This window comes from Chionomys nivalis, chromosome 8 (genome assembly GCF_950005125.1).
Source record: "Chionomys nivalis chromosome 8, mChiNiv1.1, whole genome shotgun sequence".
In the NCBI taxonomy this organism is placed as follows: Eukaryota; Metazoa; Chordata; class Mammalia; order Rodentia; family Cricetidae; genus Chionomys; species Chionomys nivalis.
This window is the reverse complement of record NC_080093.1, coordinates 24990718-25009653: the sequence shown is the minus strand read 5'-3', so window position 1 is coordinate 25009653 and position 18936 is coordinate 24990718. Positions and strand designations below refer to the sequence as shown.

Genomic DNA, 18936 nt, shown 5'->3' with positions numbered 1-18936 from the left:
CGGAACCAGATGAAGCAAGTTAGAGATGATTTCTTCTCTGTATTCTGCCTTTCTGCAGGTCTATTTTTGTTTGGTTTTGTTTATTTAGTTGGTAGGGTTTGTTTTCTTCTTGGAGCCATGTCTGTGATAGGCACTTCAATCCTCCTATCACACTTGGCTGCACTCCCTGACCATGGTTGATTCCTGCTCTTCTAGACACCTGTGAGCTGCTGGACCAACAAGAACCAATTTCACTATGAGTGTGCCTTTGGAGTCCATGACCTACAGCCTCAGCTTTCGAGTACCCTGATCAAAGAAGGCTTATTTTTCATGCTTGAGGAATCTCTGACCTTCAGCAATATCTGAGAGCAAATTAAATGAGCAAAGATGAGCATTAAAAAGGGAGGAATTCGGGATTCCCCTACAGTGATGATCCAGTCCATAGTTCTGTTCCTGCAGGCCCCATGATAGCCATAACCTGCTGGTCAAGGAGCTCAAATTTATAATCAACACAACCTTCTAGATCAAATTTATTTTATTTTTTTTAAAACTTATTTATTTATTATGTGTACAACATTCTGCTTCCCACACACCAGAAGAGGGCACCAGATCTCATTACAGATGGTTGTGAGCCATCATGTGGTTGCTGGGAATTGAACTCAGGACCTCTGGAAGAGCAATCAGTGCTCTTAACCTCTGAGCCATCTCTCCAGCCCTCTAGATCAAATTTATATCTCAGACAATTGTGGTGTGTAGTGGATTTTAATTGTATTTTGATAAATAAAGACTGCCTGAAGATCTGAGAGTAAAGCAGTCCCACTGATTAACCTTACAGACCAGATTATGATAACACACACCTTTGATCTCAGTAGCCATGACACAGACTTTCAATCCCAGTAGCCACACTAGTTTCCACAGAAATTGGGTGGTGCATGCCATTAATCCCAGTGTGCCTTGTCTTTGATCTCAGCCCTAGAGAGGAATATAAGATGGGGCGACACAGCTCTAACACACAGTCTTCTGAGATTCCAGGAAGCAAAAATCATCATTTCAGACTGAGGCCGAGGTAAAAGCCAGCGACTGGCTGTTTTGCTTTTCAGATCTTCAGGTTGAACCCCAATTTCTGACCCTCAGCTTTCATTTAATCATGCCTCAGTGGTAGATGTATGAGGTCTAAAGTCTAGGCACTTGTGTACAGCTAAGGAAACTTTTGAAGTGTTTGGGGATGACAGAGTAAAGGTGTAACCTATTTGGAACAGGCAAACTAAAATTGGCACAAATACCTACATGACACTGCTTAGATTATTGAGAGTTGTGTGATATCTTTATTTTATAACCCTATAACATCCAATAAAATCTGCTAATATCACAGAATTTTGAGTGTATTTTGTTTGTGACATTAAGACCCACCCATATTCTATGTTTGTATGAAATCAGAACACAGCAGAACTGACTTACATAGGCTTAAGAGGGACAAGATAAAGAAACCTTGAATATAGACTCTACTGAATCTTAAAAATTCGGGGAGAAAATATAAGAAGGACATCTGAAAAACTCATAAGGGATCACACTATCAACTATCTAACTAAAATGCCTATAGTACTTAGAAGTCAATATATACACACATAGTTTAAATAAAAATTTCCCATTTGGGCTAATAATATTCCTTCCCCTCACCAAGAGCCATAGACAAACAAAAATCCCAATACCAGGCATGAGAAACCCCCTTTGAATTTTTGGTTAGAGTTGTCTAAGAGAATCCCAGAACATGATAGCACTACTCTGCTGCTCTTGATTACCCCACGAAGGTGGGAGGTAAATCTCTATTGCTGAAGAATGGACCAAGCCAAGTAACTAATACAGAGGCACAGACATAATGCATACATTGTGAGGAAGGTTATGAGAAAGTTGGACAAATGCACATTTAATCTCTACACACTGAAAGACCACAGCTAGAAAAGCTGTACATAGAACTAGAGTTTTTCATGCAACTTTGCCTCCTGCAAAGTCTACCCAGAAGGTACCAGGTGCCTTTCCAGGTCCTTTCTTTACCCCATGTTGTGATTTTAAACATTGCTGGGAAGAGCAGCTGAAGCTGCCTCTGTCCTCACAGAATTCAATGACGTAGACTTCTGATCAGTGTAGTCTAAAGTTCTCAGACCTGCTTAGATTGGCGACTCCAGACATTCCCAAGCACAAACCACAACAAAGCCCCTTGTGCAGGTTAGCCAGTAAGGTTCTGGGCAGATCTTGGCTTTCTGGTCAATCACACTCACCACTAATCCCAGTCGTCTCCCAGGACAATTATATAGATAGGAGTAACCCAGAGTAATTAGACTGTAATTCCAACTCTGACTTTGTTAAATATCTGTAACCCTTGGGGGTGTGGCCAGGGATGACTGTCTTTTTTTCTTTCCTTCAGAGTAATTAATAGCATCTGCCTTCCCTGGGCCATTGATGCCACAATCCTTCCCTGATAGGTATTTGGTAGGAAAGGTACCATTTTCTTAATTCTCTTTGAGGCTCTACCAATGGCAGAAACTCAGCAGGTGTAGTTACATTTAAGAAAATCACATTTGCTATGATTTCTCTTTTCTTACAGTCTAATGCGCTTACTTTAGGGGGACAACTTGCTGAGTCTCCACAAATGTGAATGCCTATGTACCCACCTAGACTCCTTATGGGTTACTTCAGCCATCCCATAGGATGCCCGTGTGGACTTCATTACTCGATCATGATCACCTCTAGGCGCCATTGTTCTGCTTCCTGTAACTAGAAATTCGGCAGGTCATATTTTTGAGGGAGAATTGTTTTCTCCTGCCCACCAGCATTTCACAGTAGAAAAAAAAAAAAAAAAACTTTAAACATTGAGGCTTGGTTTTGTATAAAAAAGAATTTTTAAAACCCCAAAACTAAAAACCCTGTTTATCTGTAAGAATCATTTCTTCTGCCTCAATCCTGAAGTGATCAAACATTTCAGCACCTTGATTTGAATTTGCAGTACTAAATCCAACTCTCATACTACGTGTTAAGATTTCCTAACAGGATCTCTCTGCCGACACAAAAATCCCAATCAAGCCAAATCAAAACAAACCAAATTAAAAGATGTTCTGGTTTAATTGGGCTCCAGTGCTCTCGGATGGCCCCGAGGAGAACTGGAAAGCCATAACGTGACCGCCAGGGAGAAAAAAGGGAAAACCATGTGTTTATTTTTTGGGGAGCAGTTTAAGTAGCCTGGGGGAAAGGTCTTGACCTTTTCTGGGGAGTGGTCAAAATTTGGCAGGCGGCCTACCTTGACCCTCTCAGGGAGGGGTCTAGATGCAAGGGGCACAGGGGCCGGGCCTCCAAAGATGGAGTCCAGAGACTGGGATTTACACTACCTTCTAGAAAAGGAAGGCTTCCTTTGACCACACACACACACAAACACACACACACGGAGCTTCCCATGACTTGATCAATCTCTTTCAATAACATCAAGAGGAAAGTTCAACAAGAGCAATTGCATTGTACTAGCACTGAGTCATATTTTGTCCCTTGAGTGAACTAACTACATTTTATAGCCCCTCTCCTAGCTCAGGAATTCGTGCCATCCAGTGAGCAGCTTTAGAAATGGCAGGGTCTTGCACATGCCCTCCAAAAGCCATGCTAATTCAGGTGTGTTGAAGCTATCAGCAACCAGACAACTTCAGAAACTCCATGCAAAAAACAGCGCCGTGCATCATCTACTGTGGAGAACCAGAGATTGCACTGACTTCATGATGATGACCTGCTTCTGCGCTGCTGGGGAAAAGGTGGGTGTGGACTGAGTGGTTCAGAAATCTCAGTCTCCCTCAGGGGGACCCTGAGAGGACTATATAAAGGGCCGGTGGAGGGAGAAACGAACCAGCGGATGCTCTCCTGTTTCTAGGGATTTGTGTTTGTATAAGAGAAGAGGAAACTGGAAAGTGAAACTGACTTAAAATCAGCCAGAAGAGGAAAAAGAAACTTAATCCTGAGACCTTTGGGAGCCAGCCAGTTTCCCAGCCTGAAGCAACACAAAGCAAAGCTAAGCTGACACATGGTGTTTATGAAAGCAAAGTCCCATGAGATAGTTATTGTTGTAGTTTAAAAAGCGGTTGAGAGAGTAAGACACCGTGCAACAGGGCTCACGTGGAGAGGCTTTTTTATTGGAGGAAAGGGAATGGGAGAAAGGAGGGAGGGGAAAACTGGCCTCTGGAGACAGGAACAGCAGGAGAGAGACAGGCAGAAAGAGAGAGAGAGAGAGAGAGAGAGAGAGAGAGAGAGAGAGAGAGAGAGAGAGAGAGACAGAGAGAGAGAGGACAGAGACAGGCAGAGAAGCAGAGAGAAAAGAGGAAGAGAAAGAGAGAGAGACAAGGAGAGACAGAAAGAGATGCGGGTGGGCAAAGCCCACCTTTTAAAGGGGAACACAGTGAATGCGCTCAGGAGGTGCTCTTAGTGGCTACAGCTGAGGAGGTATCCTGTCAGGACCCCAAGGGCAGGCCAGTACAGATACGGGAATAGTAACAGAGTTCAAATTCTGACATTGCTGCTACGTACAAGGAAGCAGACATGAATTTAGATGGCTGTGGGATTCTGGTTGGTTGTTTTGCTTAGCAACTTGCTATTGCTAATTGCATAAGAGGTTAAGTACTCTCCTGTTAGACCCACTGTGTTTGCCTTTAGCCTGAGAATCTCAGTCAGGTTTCCTCTGTAACCCCTCCTTGCCTCTTTACAAAAGTGCAGATTATCAGCAAAGAGGCAGCCACACTGTAAATTATTAGAAAAAAATTCTTACTTGCTAAGTCTAAGTCCATTCTCTGAGATAGGTGATGGGGTAATGTTGTGAGAAAGGAGGGCCGAGATTATGTAGTCTTCAGTTGGAATCCCCATTCCCTGGTTAGTGTCGAGCTGATGGTACCCATGCTAACTAAAACAAGGCTCAATGGGACTGAAACACTCCTGTGGTTTCTGCTCTCATTGGATGAAGATAGTGTGAGTCTACTGGCATGGACTGATGTGGTTTGGACATGGAATGTTCCAGAAAGGTTCCCACTTCGACGGGTCTGGAGGCTCCCAAGAGTTCCAACCACTGAGTTTCCTAACATGATGGCCTTACCGGAAAGTGGTGGAAACTTGTGGATGAATTAGATCACTGGGCGCACGTACTTGGGGATGCGACCTTGTCTCAGGCCATCCTTCGCCTCACTCCTGCCCTCCTGGACTCCACGACATAAGTGTTCCCTTCAGCATGCCCCTCTGTTGCTACAATCTCAGAAAACACACAGCCAACAAATCACAGCTGCAACCTGAGACCATCAGTCAAAATCCACCCTCCCTCCTTCATGATTTCTCTCAGGTGTCTGTCAGGGCAAGGGAAAAGTGTCAGGGAGTTGGGGTGGGATGGGGGGAATGAAAGCAGTCATGACTCAGTAGACTGGCTCTGACTCTGACAGAGAAAAAGGACAAGAAGAAGCTGAGAGGGGGCTTTTCACCACTGGAAGTCATTACTTGAAAGCAAGCTAGAGATGACAAACGTTTTCTTGTTCCTTCACTCACACAAACACACCCGAGAACATCCTTGACATTCAGAGTGCCAACCCAAGCAGGGACCTGAGACATACATAAGCAGGCTTGTGGTCAAACAATGTTCTTATGTAGGGTTGGAGCAAGATGAAGAGCAGGTCGAGTCCCAGCATTTTACAGGCTTGCTTGTTAGCACTTAAGGCAGGTTTGTTGGGGATGATCACTTACCTTGGTGAATATATGAGAAAAGATGTGAGAAAGTGACCAAATCACCTCTCTTGACTGATGCTGAAGGAGTGAAATGGGAAGCCAAGGGACCCAAGGCAGGAGGGCACACGTGTGCCAACCGCACTACCAGAATCACATTTACTGTTACAGCTTCTTTGCTAACAGACACAAGTTTGCATTTCATCATGGAAGCCTTAGTCACAGTCCAGCCTGTTCAAGGTTGCATAAGGCACAATGATGCTATTTTCCTTCAGAGAAGTATCCAAGGCCTAGGAATGTCATGTGACCTAACTCTTCTCTAGAAATGGAGGAAGAGTGCAGGCATTTCTGGGTTCCTTCCCACATTCCCCTCTTAAGAAATATCAGCATCACAGGTTTTTATGTCTGATTCATAAATTGTCACTTCCTCTTTATAGCCTTAGGGAGAGGAATGCCATTTCCTGAAGATGTGGTCCAGCTATGTCCTATAATCTATCCAGGGTCTCTGACTGGGTTCTTGCCTTGAATTCCTGTCTGGGCTTCCCTCAGAAATACACTATAACTTGTTAGCTATATAGACCCTCAAGTTGTTTTAGTCTGTTTTGTCCCAGCAACAGGAAGGGAAACAAGGATAAAAGTCAAGATCAAGTGTGCTCCTGTGCAGATATCAGACATCAAATATAAGAAGAACAGACACTTCAGGCTGCAAAATAATTAATGCCACTCTTTATTACTAGTACTTAAGTCTAAGACAGTGAGAGTACAGTAAAGTTTTTATTCAGCCGGAACACTGCTCAATGTTCTATCATGTGTTATTTATTAACAAAGAAATTCAAGCTGTCTACTGATGGACTTAAGTGCATACAAAACCCTTTAATATTTAAAATAACAGGGAACATTGTTACAGCTGTTAGAATGTCCAGTTTTAAGAACCTATTAATCTAATATATTCTAATTGTTGATAAAATGTTCATATATACTTATAAGCAAACTAATGCCAATAGAGAATCATTTCTACCCCAGAGGCGGTTGTCAGCCTCACGTTGGGCCAATCGCCTCTCTGCTGCAGCACATCAACCTTAATGTTTCGGCCATTGTAGATCTTTCGAGGAAACACCAGTCATCAATTTCCTGATGTTCCTGAGTATTTTTCAGAGTTCAAAGAAGTTTTTATATTCCTTGGTATGCAACATTTCTAATGGAGGAAAGAATTCCCCCTCCAGTACTCATGCCATTTCCTACCACCAGGCCTCAGTTACCAAGTTATTCTCCCACCCAGTATCCTTCTTAAGTTTCCACTTAAGTTTGAGATAAATATTTATTTCAATTGTCACTATGGTAGACAGAACCCCCCTTATTTTCATGCAGCTCCACACTCGTAGGGAGAGCAGAGTTGGGAAGAAGTCTCCCCATGTGCCTCCCGCAAGTCTGACAATGTAACCGTCTGACTCTATTGGTTTGCACAGATACGGCCCTTCTTACTTTTTCTGTTCTCAGTTTCCCAATTATGCTGCCATCTGAGCTAATGTTGCAATTGAACTCATGTTTATGGGACACTGTAGGTTAAGGACTGACTGGTAAATAGGAGGAAGGATTTTGTCTGTCAGCCTTTGTTGTTTCTTGTTTGTTTTTAGACCTGAAACTCGCCATTCAGTTTCTATTTTGAGCCAAATTAATATTGAGCATTATTTTGTAAGCTTTGAAATTATACAGTAAAACAAAATCACTACCTTCCATGCTTTAGAAATATGTGCTAATAGTGGCTATATAGGCATATACAATCCAAACTAACAAGATAATGTACATAATCATTAAATATTTACATGGATAATTCCACCACCCTCCACCACCCATTCCAGATCATGCTCAGACTGATGTCTAACTTATGGTAGTCCTCCTGTCTCAGCTTCCAAGTGCTGAGTTTACGGTTTTGAGCAACTACCCCTGGCTCCTGAGTTTTTTAATGGGCACTGTTATCTATGTAGAACAAGGCTGTGCAATCGCTAAAATAACTCAAGAATGGAAAACTCACCCATTTGAGGAATTTGGCTGCTTTAAATAATTACAGAAACAGACCCAACAGAAGCATCCAAAGAGGGTGATTAAAGAATTGCCACCATGGGAACTATTTCTAAGAAATAAAAAGCAATCTAGGATGTGTGCCAGGCTCTTGTGTCTATGGCTCCAACTGGTTCCTCTCTCAAAGCTCTCTCTGATCCAGCAATTCAGGTGCTAACATTTGATAGAAGGGTTCCTGTCCATGAAGTTGTTAAATACATTGAATGGCAACTTGGTAAGGGTTTCAGTTTCCTACCAGCAGTAGCACTGCGGGCACCGTGTCACCCCTACTTGTCCCAATCCTCATGCAAAGATGCTGAAGGAGCAGCCTTCTCAGCATCCAGTCCCCTCTCAGCTTCTTTAGCAGCTTGCTCGCCTTCTTCATTCAACTCCCGAAGAAACACCAAGATGTGTAAGGCCTCAGAATCAAATTCATTTTCAGAAAGTCGCCTTAGGGCAATTCTTTGAAGTTTGTTTATCATCTTTCCTTTAGGCTTCGTCTCCGGCCTTATTTTCACACCCTCCATAAAATGATGGATGGCCTTGTCTTCACACTTCATTTGAAACAACTGGAAATTGCCGTACTGTAGGTGAAGCAACTGTTTAAGGCCTGGTGTGAGAACATTCTTGAATTCTTTCTGGAAGTAATAATCGGCTTCTTCATACTGGTTTGCCATGGCATAAAGTCCAGCAAGGTAGCTACAGGAATGTTCGAGAAATTCCTTGATCTCCTCTGCTTTCCTTAAGTGGTTAATCGCCAGTTGTATTAGTTCCTGAAACCTCATTTGATTCCCATTGAATGCAGTCTCTCTTCTATGAACCATTCCAAGCACTTTTGACCTGTAGCAGCACCCAACATGGTAATGTGCATAGGCATTGTTTGGCAGTGTTCTAAAGCCTTTGTAAGCAGCTGTATAGCTCTGTCTGCGTCATGTATCTTGTAATAAAACTTGGCTGCACTGAGCAGCACATCTGTTGCATCTGGGGCTTTCCTTATGGCTTCTTCCACTAGTGCCCATGCTTGGTCTTCATCTACGGTCTCAAGCTTCAGTGCCAAGAGGACTTTAAGATAAGGGTTGTTGGGAGAAAGTCTAAGGGCTCCTTTCAGAGAGTCAATGGAGTCCTGCCGTGCTGGCCAGTAGTCCAGACGGTAGCATGCAATGGCCCATCCAGAGGTGAATTCTGGGTTCTTCAGGTCCTTTTCCAGAGCCTTCTCAAAACACACCTTCACTCTCTCATTTCGGTTCTGGGTGCACTTTAATCGGGCCCACCCTTCCTCACAGTCAAGCTCAGGACTCTCGATCCTGTAGGGACTGGATAACTTCTCACAGACCCCTCTCACCTTGTCAAGATAAGCCTGTGCTTTTGAGAGCTGGCCCATGTGATAGTAAACCCAAGCGTAGTTTCCCCAGGTGACCAGACTTCTGATTTCTACTTGGTTAGGATGCTGTTGCTGAATGAAATGTTCAGCATCCTCTAAACACTTCAGTGCTGCCTCGTTTTGGCCCCTGAGGTGGTTGACATAGGCCTGGATGTTGCACATCGTGGCTTTACACTCACTGTTCTGAAACTCATCCTTGTTAAACACCCTGTCCTCAAACTCATCCACGGACTCATCTCCCGTTATCAAGTTCCAGGTGAAATGGCATTTTAACTGCTGGAGCCTGCTCTCCAAGGATTTCTCTATGGTTGTGCTATGGGACAGAAAAAAAAGAAACAGTCATTTGTGAGACACCAGGCGTTCACCTGTCAAGGAGTGGGATCACAGCAAATATTCCTTTCCTTCTAAAAAGAGTTCATCAAACCTAACCAAGGCACATGCTTCCCTTTCCTTTATTTCAATATTTGTCATATGTCTGAATTACTGCATAAGGAAGTAAGAATTTACTCATTTTAGGCAGAAAAACTGACAGAAGGAAGTGAGTCAGTCCTAGATGGCGTTTGGGTTTCCTAGAAAGACTGTTTCTGTTAGCTACCTCCTGCCTTTGTGTTGGAGGGTCTGTGAACCACAGTACAGCTTTAGTGTTATTCCTGGAGCTTTGTATTTAGAGATAGTAACTGAATTTCTTCTTACAAAATCCCACCACAATTCTTCACAGACCTTGAATAAACAGTACTCAATTTCATATGGAATAACAGAAAACCCAGAATAGTTTCAACAATCCTGTACAATAATGGTTCGTTCAGAGACATTACCATCCCTGACTTTAAACCCTACTATAGAGCTATAGTAATAAAAACAGCTTGGTATTGGCATAAAAGCAGACGTGTGGAATAATGGAATTGAATCAAAGACCCTGACATTAATCTATACACCTACGAGCACCTGATTTCTGACAAAGAAGTAAATATAGTACAATGGAAAAAGGAAAACATCTTTAACAAATGGTGCTGGTCTAATTGAATGTCAATATATATTAGATTGCAAATACATCCATATCTATTGCCATGGACAAAACTCAAGTCCAAATGGATCAAGAACCTCAACAAAAATCTAGTTACATTGAACCTGATAGAAGAAAGTGGGAAGTAGCCATGAACTCATTGACACAGGAGACTACTCCCTAAACAAAATATCAGTAGCACAGACACAGAGAACAAAAGTCAATAAATAGGACTTACTGAAACTGAAAGTCTTCTATAAGGCAAAAGACATAGTAAATAAGACAATACGACAGCCCATAGAATGGGAAAGGATCTTCATCAACTCCACATCTAACAGAGGGCTGATCTCCAAACTACAAAAAGAACTCAAGAAACTAGATATCAAAATAGTAAATAATTCAATTTAAAAAATGGGGTGATATAGGAAGCCCTTTTGTGTATTTGTTGCTTTTATTGGCTAATGAATAAAGACTCTGGCTTGGCCTGATAGGGTAGAATAGAGCGAGGTGGGGAAAACTAAACTGAATGCTGGGAGAAAGGAGGTAGAGTCAAGAGAAGCCATGGAGCCCTACCAGAGATAGATGCCGGAACTTAACCTGATAAGCCACAGTCTTGTGGCAAAACACAGATTAAAAGAAATGGGTTGAATTAATATATAAGAGTTAGTCAATAAGAAATTAGAGCTAATGGGCCAAGCAGTGATTTAAATAATACAGTTTCTGTGTGATTATTTCAGGGCTGAACAGTCAGGAACAAACAAGCGGCTCTCTTTACAACAATGGAGTACAGAGCTGAACAGAATTCTCAGCAGAAGAATCTCAAATGGCAAAAAAAATATTTAAGGAATTGCACAACTCAATATAGCAGACTCTGTTGACTCCCATTGGGAGCCCTTACCAGTTGGGAGGAATGCTGGGGAGAGGTGAGGGGTGGGAGGAGGGGTGCAACAGAGAACTATGGTTGAAATGTAAACTGAAATTTAAAAAATAAAAAAAAAATCATCACTTCTTTACTCTTAACTTCTTATCCACCATTGAAATTTGAAAATCTTAACTACATGTTTGTATTCTATTGACATTCACAGAGATGAGTTTAAATTCTCTGTTATCTTAGAAACTCAAATCCACTTTATTTCTTTCAGTTCTCTTTTAAAAGCCAATTGTTTTCTATTTCCCATTATTCTAAATTTAAAAAAAAATTTAAGGAAGAATGATTTATTTTGATTTGTGATATAAAAGGGTTCTGTCCATCTTGACAGAGAAGGATTGGTGGATTCTATGACAGCAGAAACATGTGACTGGACCTCCTCACTTCCCAGGGAATCAGGAAGCAAAGAGTAGGGATTGTGGGACTCATCTGTTTCTTTTCTTTAACTACAAGATTTGTTTTATTAATTAATTAATTAATTTAATTATTAAAGATTTCTGCCTCTTCCCCGCCACCACCTCCCATTCCCCCACCCTCCCCCAATCAAGTCTTCCTCCCTCCTCAGCCCAAAGAGCAAGCAGGTTTCCCTGCCCTGTGGGAGGTCCAAGGACCACCCACCTCCATCCAGGTCTATTAAGGTGAGCATCCAAACTACCTGGGCTCCCACAAAGCCATTACGTGCAATAGGATCAAGAACCCATTGCCATTGTTCTTCAATTCTCAGTAGTCCTCATTGTCCGTTATGTTCAGCGAGACCGGTTTTGTCCCATGCTTTTTCAGACCCAGTCCATCTGGCCTTGGTGAGTTCCTGAAAGAACATCCCCATTGTCTCAGTGTGTGGGTGCACCCCTCGCGGTCCTGAGTTCCTTGCTCGTGCTCTCTCTCCTTCTGCTTTTTAAGAAGTATGTGTGTATGTCTATGTGTGGGTATGAGCATGACAGTGTGGTGTCCACAGAGGCCAGCAGAGGGCACTGTATCCACTAGAATTGGAACTACAGTTAGTTGTGAGTCATCTGATATGGGTTCAGGGAACAGAACTCTACTCTTCTAGAAGGGCAGTATTTGTTTGTAATTATCAATCTGTCTCTCCATCCCCAGTCCAATTTTTAATATATCTTTAATGTGCTTTCATTGTTTAGTCTAGCATCTTGAAATTTGATCACATTAGTTGTGTCTTGTATTTAAACATTTTTGCTCTCTTCTGCTGTTGGATTACTCTGTAAAGTATTTATTATTAAAAGGTAGTTACTATCTTTGTTTTTAATTCTTTTTTTTTGCATCTTGTACTTTGCATTGGGTGCCTTTTCCCCTGCCCTCTTCTCTCTCTATTTTGTTGCCCTCATTCCTCTCTCATGTGCAGTATTCCCACTTTCACTTTATGTCACATGTACCGTGGCACCTCCCTCCCCCTGCCCCTCTCTTTTATATCACATGTGTTCTGGTGCCCTCCTCCTTCCACCTCTTTTTTATATGACATGTGCTCTGGTACACTTCCACAGTCTCCTCTCTTTTATATCACATGTGCTCTGGTACCCTCCCTCTGATCTCTTCTCTTTTAATGTCTCTTTTCTGTTTTCTTCTGATGCTGATTCTATTTCTAGTTCCCTGACATCTACACACATTCTTACAATTACACATATGTAAAGCTAAGACTCACAAATTAGAATAAGCAATGTTCACCATTCTGAGTCTGGATTTTCTTACTTAATATTTTCTAGTTCTATCCATTTTCCTTTGGATTGCATAATTTCATTTTGTTCTTTAAAAACACATTATAATTAAAATATAACGGTGTCACTTCCCTCTTTCCCTGCTTTTCCTCCACTTTCATTTGTCTCCTCCCTCAAACTACTTCCATGTTCTCCACTCTCAAATTAATAGCCTCTTTTTCTTTGAGCATTTTGCATATTTTTGGATACATATGCAAAAATCTACAAATACAATCTGCAGAGTCCATCTTTTGCTGTTTGTGTGTATGTGTTTAGGGGCTGAACACTAAGTAACCAGTTAGGTAGCTCATCCCTAGGAGAGGCTACACCTTAATTATTCTTTAAATGGCAGAATAAAATTCCATTACATGTACCACATCTTTATTATTCATTTATCATTGTTGGACACCTAGGTTGATACCATTTCCTTGTTTCATGAAGGAAAAAAATCTTAGTTTGCAATAAACACGGATGATCTGTCATAAGATTAAAGTCCCTTTGGGCATCTGCTCATTCGAACTACTTATATATTATTTCCAATCATTCTTGAATTTCACACACTTTACCATCATTGGGATATTTCATCTAATAATTGTATTATATATGCTAACAATGCCTCAAACCTTTATTTCAGAATGAAATGTAGTCTCCATGCCCTTCCCCTGTTTCTTCTTCTTACATTGGTGATGTTTCATTTTGATAGCTTACCAATACTTTCACATTCTTGTTTAATTTCCCTTTGAATTTTATTCTCTCAAATTTATAGTTTATACCAAGGATAGGATGTGTGGTTGCAGGAGAGGCTTATAGACATTTAGCTCCTTTTGCCCCTTAGGGTACCATTGTGACTCTTAAAGGTTTTTTCATCTTTTAAGATTCCCTTCAGTCTTACCCAGAGACAGAAAAAGAAATAAGCAGGAAACAAACTAATCCATCACAGAAGCCTCTGGAATGTTGTGTATTCTCACTTACATTTTTCATGCTGTCTGTAAACCAGCTGTGTATTGAAATACTACAGTTTCTGACTTGAACAACTGATAGCTGGAAAGCCACATAGAGTGACAAGGATTGTGTTTGATGGTACTGAACCTCTGTGCTACCAGACAGGAGACAGAGCTGAGAGGCAATGAGCTCCTTCCTTCCTATGCTCTGTTTAGTTTGCAACCCTTCTGCATTCTGAGATTAATCCAGCAATTACAAGTAAAATTCAGGAGAGGGGGGAAGCAGTGTTAGTAGTCTAAGTACATCTTTAACAATAAAGAAATAAAAAAGAACACTGTTATATAATATTCATATTAGATACTCTCAATTTAATTTTGCAATGAGAGGGGAGGGGGGGGCAGAGAGAGGGAGGGAGAGAGAGAGAGAATTCTCCCAGATCTATCTTTATAAGAAGTCCCTGTGAGACCAAACAACCCTCTCCGATGTCAGGTAGATAAGCAGATCTGGAGGAAGCCACAGAGCATCTCAATGACAGATTGACAGCTGTAGAGACAGAGGTGTGAAAGGTAAAAACAGGACTGGCCTCTCTTGGGACTTTGGCTGCTTAGGATTTGCATCTGTCATCAAGGCTGACTGCGCATTCTCCTCAGCAGCAGAGAAAGGGAGGACATACCTCATGGTTGCTGTGCCTCTCAGCTGTGTTGAAGGGCTCAGCGCGGCTGCAGGCAGCTACAGACAATCTCGTCCTCTGACTCCTGAGGAAGAGCTACAGACCCTTATATATCACCAGCAGCTATTTCCTTTCCTGTTTCTCTGCCCTGACCCCACAGAAGAGAAATAGAAACCAGAAAGTAAAACTGATGTCACCATTTATGTACAAATGAGTTGAAAGAAAGCCAAGCCTTTCAGGGACTAGCTTTGTGCTGTGAGTCAGAAAATATTGATGTTTTAGATTTGCAACAGAGAAGGTAATCAACCTGGAGAAGAAAACCTTTACCACAGCATCCGGCCTCATTATCGCCTCAATAGGCTATCCTCACTCTCCTCACCCCTATGACCCACAGGCCACTGTAGGGAGCAATTTCTGTTCCTCGGGAGCAAGGATTTTTTTCTGCTTCATTCACTAAGCTCCTTTCCTTCAAGAGTAAGGGCACACTCCATGACCTGGCGGGGACTTGAAATGCAGATGTTGAATGAATGAACACACATTCTGATAGCCCTCTACGTGCATTTCTAGGCTGTGGCTCCCTGAGGGAAGTGACCCCTGCCTCTAGAGGCTTTAGTTTCTCCTGCTCTGAACTGGAAACAATACTGCTACCAGATCACCATGGTGATGGGAGGATAAAGTGGGCGAATGAGTAAAATGTTCTAGAATCATGCCTGGCACCTAGTAACTAGTGTAATTAGTAGCCAAAATCATTAACCAGAATCCAAAAGGGGCAAACTTTGGATATTTGCTTTTTCCAGAACCCGGAATAGTCTGACATTCCATGACCTGTCAATGATCACTAACAATCTAGAGGCAAATCATGTTTAGGGCACTCTATGTACCCCTGGCTCCCTTGGGACCCGCCTTATGGGGCAGCATGTGCATACCCAGGTATTCAGCAGCTCTCATCTGTGATGAAAGAGAAATGTGCTGGCCTTGCCTTTTCCTTATTTATGCTTGTGTTCGTTAATCTTGGCCGTCTGCTAGTCTTGGTAAAGCACAGGTCTGCCTCTGTCTGTGGAAATGTTTCCAGAGACGCTGGCAAATGAGAAAGCAAACAAGATGGAGAAGGCCTAACCTGAATGTCAGTAGCATGGCAGAAGGGGGGAAGCTGGCATGAGCACCCATATGAACCCGATGTGACCACTTGAATGTTTGTAAACTGCCCTCTCCCAAAAACACTCCGTAAACACTCACATGAAGATTCTTGTTTTTGAAACTTTGAACACTGACTTCCACCAGGAATGATCCAAGTGCCTTCCAGGCCTCAGTCCTTGAATGAGGTGTCATCTCAGGCATTCAGCAACTTGGCCTGAGCAGCCACTGGCTTTCTGGGCTCTCTACAGAAGGATACTCTGGGACTATACGAGCTCTGATTATGCAGGACCATCTAATACATCCCATAGTATAAACCCTTTGGGAAACTCTGGCTCATATACTACTCTTGAAAACAGAAGAATTACACAATATACAGACCCATAGGTCAAAAGGTCATAACACAATTTCCCGATGTGTTTTCTGGGTCACACCAAGACCCACTTCTAGAAGAAGTAGATTCTCACCTGCTTCATTTCCTTCTGTCCTCGCTGACAAATCAAAATGTTTAAAGTGATTTTCCACATGAACTTCAGCAGTTAATGTAGCCGTAAACCAGCTTGGCATCTCTGTCTCCTTCATCAGAATGTACTTTAGTTTGATTAAATGTCTTTCCCGAAGGTCCATGTCCCAAAGTCTTGGTTGCCAGATGATGCTACTAATGGGTCCAATGAAAGTAATTAGGTCATTGATGCCATGCCTATGAAAAGGATTTGGGGGTCCTAGCTTCTTTCTGTCTCATTCCTTAGGTCCTGGTCACCACATGACAGGAGCTGCCTCTGCCCTGTTCTCTCCATTGTAATGTGCTTGCTGTAGGCCCAAGCGACCGAGTACTGAAACCTCTAACACCGCAAGCCAAGACAAATCTTTTCTCTTTTTAAGTTAATTGCCTCGGGTATTTTGTTATAATTACAGAAATTTTACTAACACAGAAATAAACTCAGCATTATTTCTTTTGCTGTGGTTCAAATGTATGCCCTGAAGTTCCTGTGAGAAACTTGATCCCCATGTGCCAATGTAGTGAATGGGGCATCTGGTGCATGGTAGGATGCTGAGTCATAAAAGCCAATGACCCAGCATGAATGGACCAATACTGTTACCATGGGAGCAAGTCTCCCTAGGAGAGCAATTGCTTCTTTCTGGCTCTTTCATCCTCTTTGCTTTTCCACCTTGAGATTGCCCACCAGGAAAGCACTTGACACTCCCTCATCTCCTACATCCTGGCTTCTTAACTGTGGGGAAGCAAACTTCTCTTCATTATGCATTGCCCACTCCATGGCATTCTGATAGAAAAGATGAAAGGACTATGGGTCTTCTTTTTCAAAGATTAAAAAAAGTGTGTTTGAGAGAGAGAGAGAGAGAGAGAGAGAGAGAGAGAGAGAGAGAGAGAGAGAGAGCTGGAAGAATCTAGAGAACAGAGAGAAGGGAAAAGACTGCCCATGACCAGCACCATGGAAATGGGAGAACAGGAAATAATAGTGGAGACATCAAGATATAGTAAAGGAAGCAATAGAGAGTAAGGGAATAAGAGAGAGAAAGCAGATGAGTTAGAGGTAGATAGGTAGGTAGGTAGGTAGGTAGGTAGGTAGGTAGGTAGGTAGGTAGGTAGGTAAGTAGATAGATAGATAGATAGATAGATAGATAGATAGATAGATAGATAGATAGATAGATGATAGATAGATAGATGATAGATAGATAGATAGATAGATAGATAGATAGATAGATAGATAGATAGATAGATAGAAGATACAGTGAGACGAGACGAGCAGAGAATAATGACAATATCCAGGTTATAAGAAGGATGAGTAGCTGTCAGGAGGGAAGCCTGTCAGGTGGAAGGAGTTTAGAGTAGAAGAGGGGGTGAGAAAGGCAAGAATGTTCACATGAACTTTGAAATTTATAACAGGTGATAACTATGATAGTGATGGTGTTTAGAGACCAGCATGAGCTTTGATATGTTGATGGTGCCATGGGTAGCCATATGCCCCTCCTATCAGGTGAGGGAAATGACTGCTTTTTGGCAGATAGGCACTGGTTTCACAAGTTCCTGAGGAATTCCAATTTTATCTGACTACCAGAAATCCTCCTAGAGTCTCTCCACTCCCCTAATGATAGACAATTAAGTTGACCTCATTTCTTGGTTCTAGTGACCAGTGTTGCCTTTAGCATGGGAGGGCAGATGTTTCTTTTTACTGGAAAAAAATAAAAAGATACATTAGGACCAGCAGTAGGAGTGCATGCCTTTAATCCCAGTACTTGGGATACAGAAGCAGGTAGATCTCTGAGTGAGATTCAAGGCAACCAAGGCTACACAAAGAAACCTGTCTCAAAAAGAAGAGGAGGAGGAGGAGAAGGAGGAGGAAGAGAGAAGGGGGAAGGGGAGGAGGAGAAGGAAAAGGAGGAGAAGGAGGAGGAGGAGAAGAAGAGGAAGATGAGAAGGAGGAGAAGGAGGAAGATGAAGAGGAGAAGGAGGGGGGACAGGAATGGGGGAGAAATAGGGAGTAGAAGGATGGAAGGAGGGAGGGAAGGAAGGAAGGAAGGAAGGAAGGAAGGAAGGAAGGAAGGAAGGAAGGAAGGAAGGAAGGAAAGAAGGAAGGAAGGAAGGAAGGAAGATTGAAAGACTCTGTGGTTAAGAGCACTTGCTGCTCTTTCAGAGGCCTGGAATTCAGGTCTCAGCACCCAAATTGGGCAGCTCACAGCCTGTGACTCCAGATCCTGGACATCTGGCTCCCTTAATCCGGCCTCACACATATGTGACATATGCACAGACACACGTACACATAATAAAAATAAATTTAAAAAAACACTGAGGTTTAAAAACAAAACAGCAAGTAGACAGGAGTGGATAGGTATGGGCACCACCTAATCAAGCTTGGCTTCTCTAGAGGCTTTTCCTAACATTTGGGGTTTCAGAGATAAAGATTCTAGCTTATCAACTCACTGGGATTCCTCAGGGAAGAACGTCTATATCCCGGCCAAAGCTCATAACAATGTATGCTACCTTTAAATAATATAATGATCCAGCTCTTTGCCAAGCAAAACACAGAAACAAGAGCATGTAAGGCTCTGTCAGAGCTTGCACCCTAGCTGATGGAAAGGGGGTGTGGCTGCAGAATGGAGCGGACTTGCCCTTCTCTGCGCTCACATCAGCCACGCGTCTCTGGCCTCACTCAGGCCACTTTATGCCTGAGCTTCTGCTCATGTCTATTGCAGACAGGCTGCTCACTTTGGAAATGTCATGGGCAAAACACCTCTGAATTAACAGCAAACTTTTTCTACTCTCCATTAAACATATTGAGCGTTTAAGTAGCTATCAAAATTCAGAACTCTGGGAACACGTTGAGGTTTTCATAGATACTGGATTCAACTTCAAAAAAATCATTAAAAAAAATAGTAATATAG

At 42.3% G+C, this 18936-nt stretch overlaps 1 protein-coding gene across 1 annotated transcript; it reads right to left on the bottom strand.

Moving 5' to 3' along the window:
* Window positions 1-6436: 6436 nt before the first annotated feature.
* On the bottom strand, window positions 6437-14444 carry LOC130880272 (interferon-induced protein with tetratricopeptide repeats 2-like). The gene is given in 3 exon segments (XM_057779228.1): window positions 6437-8656; window positions 8659-9461; window positions 14404-14444. Coding segments are annotated over 3 exon segments (1410 nt in total). The 5' UTR covers window positions 14409-14444; the 3' UTR covers window positions 6437-8054.
* Between the last annotated feature and the right edge of the window lie 4492 nt (window positions 14445-18936).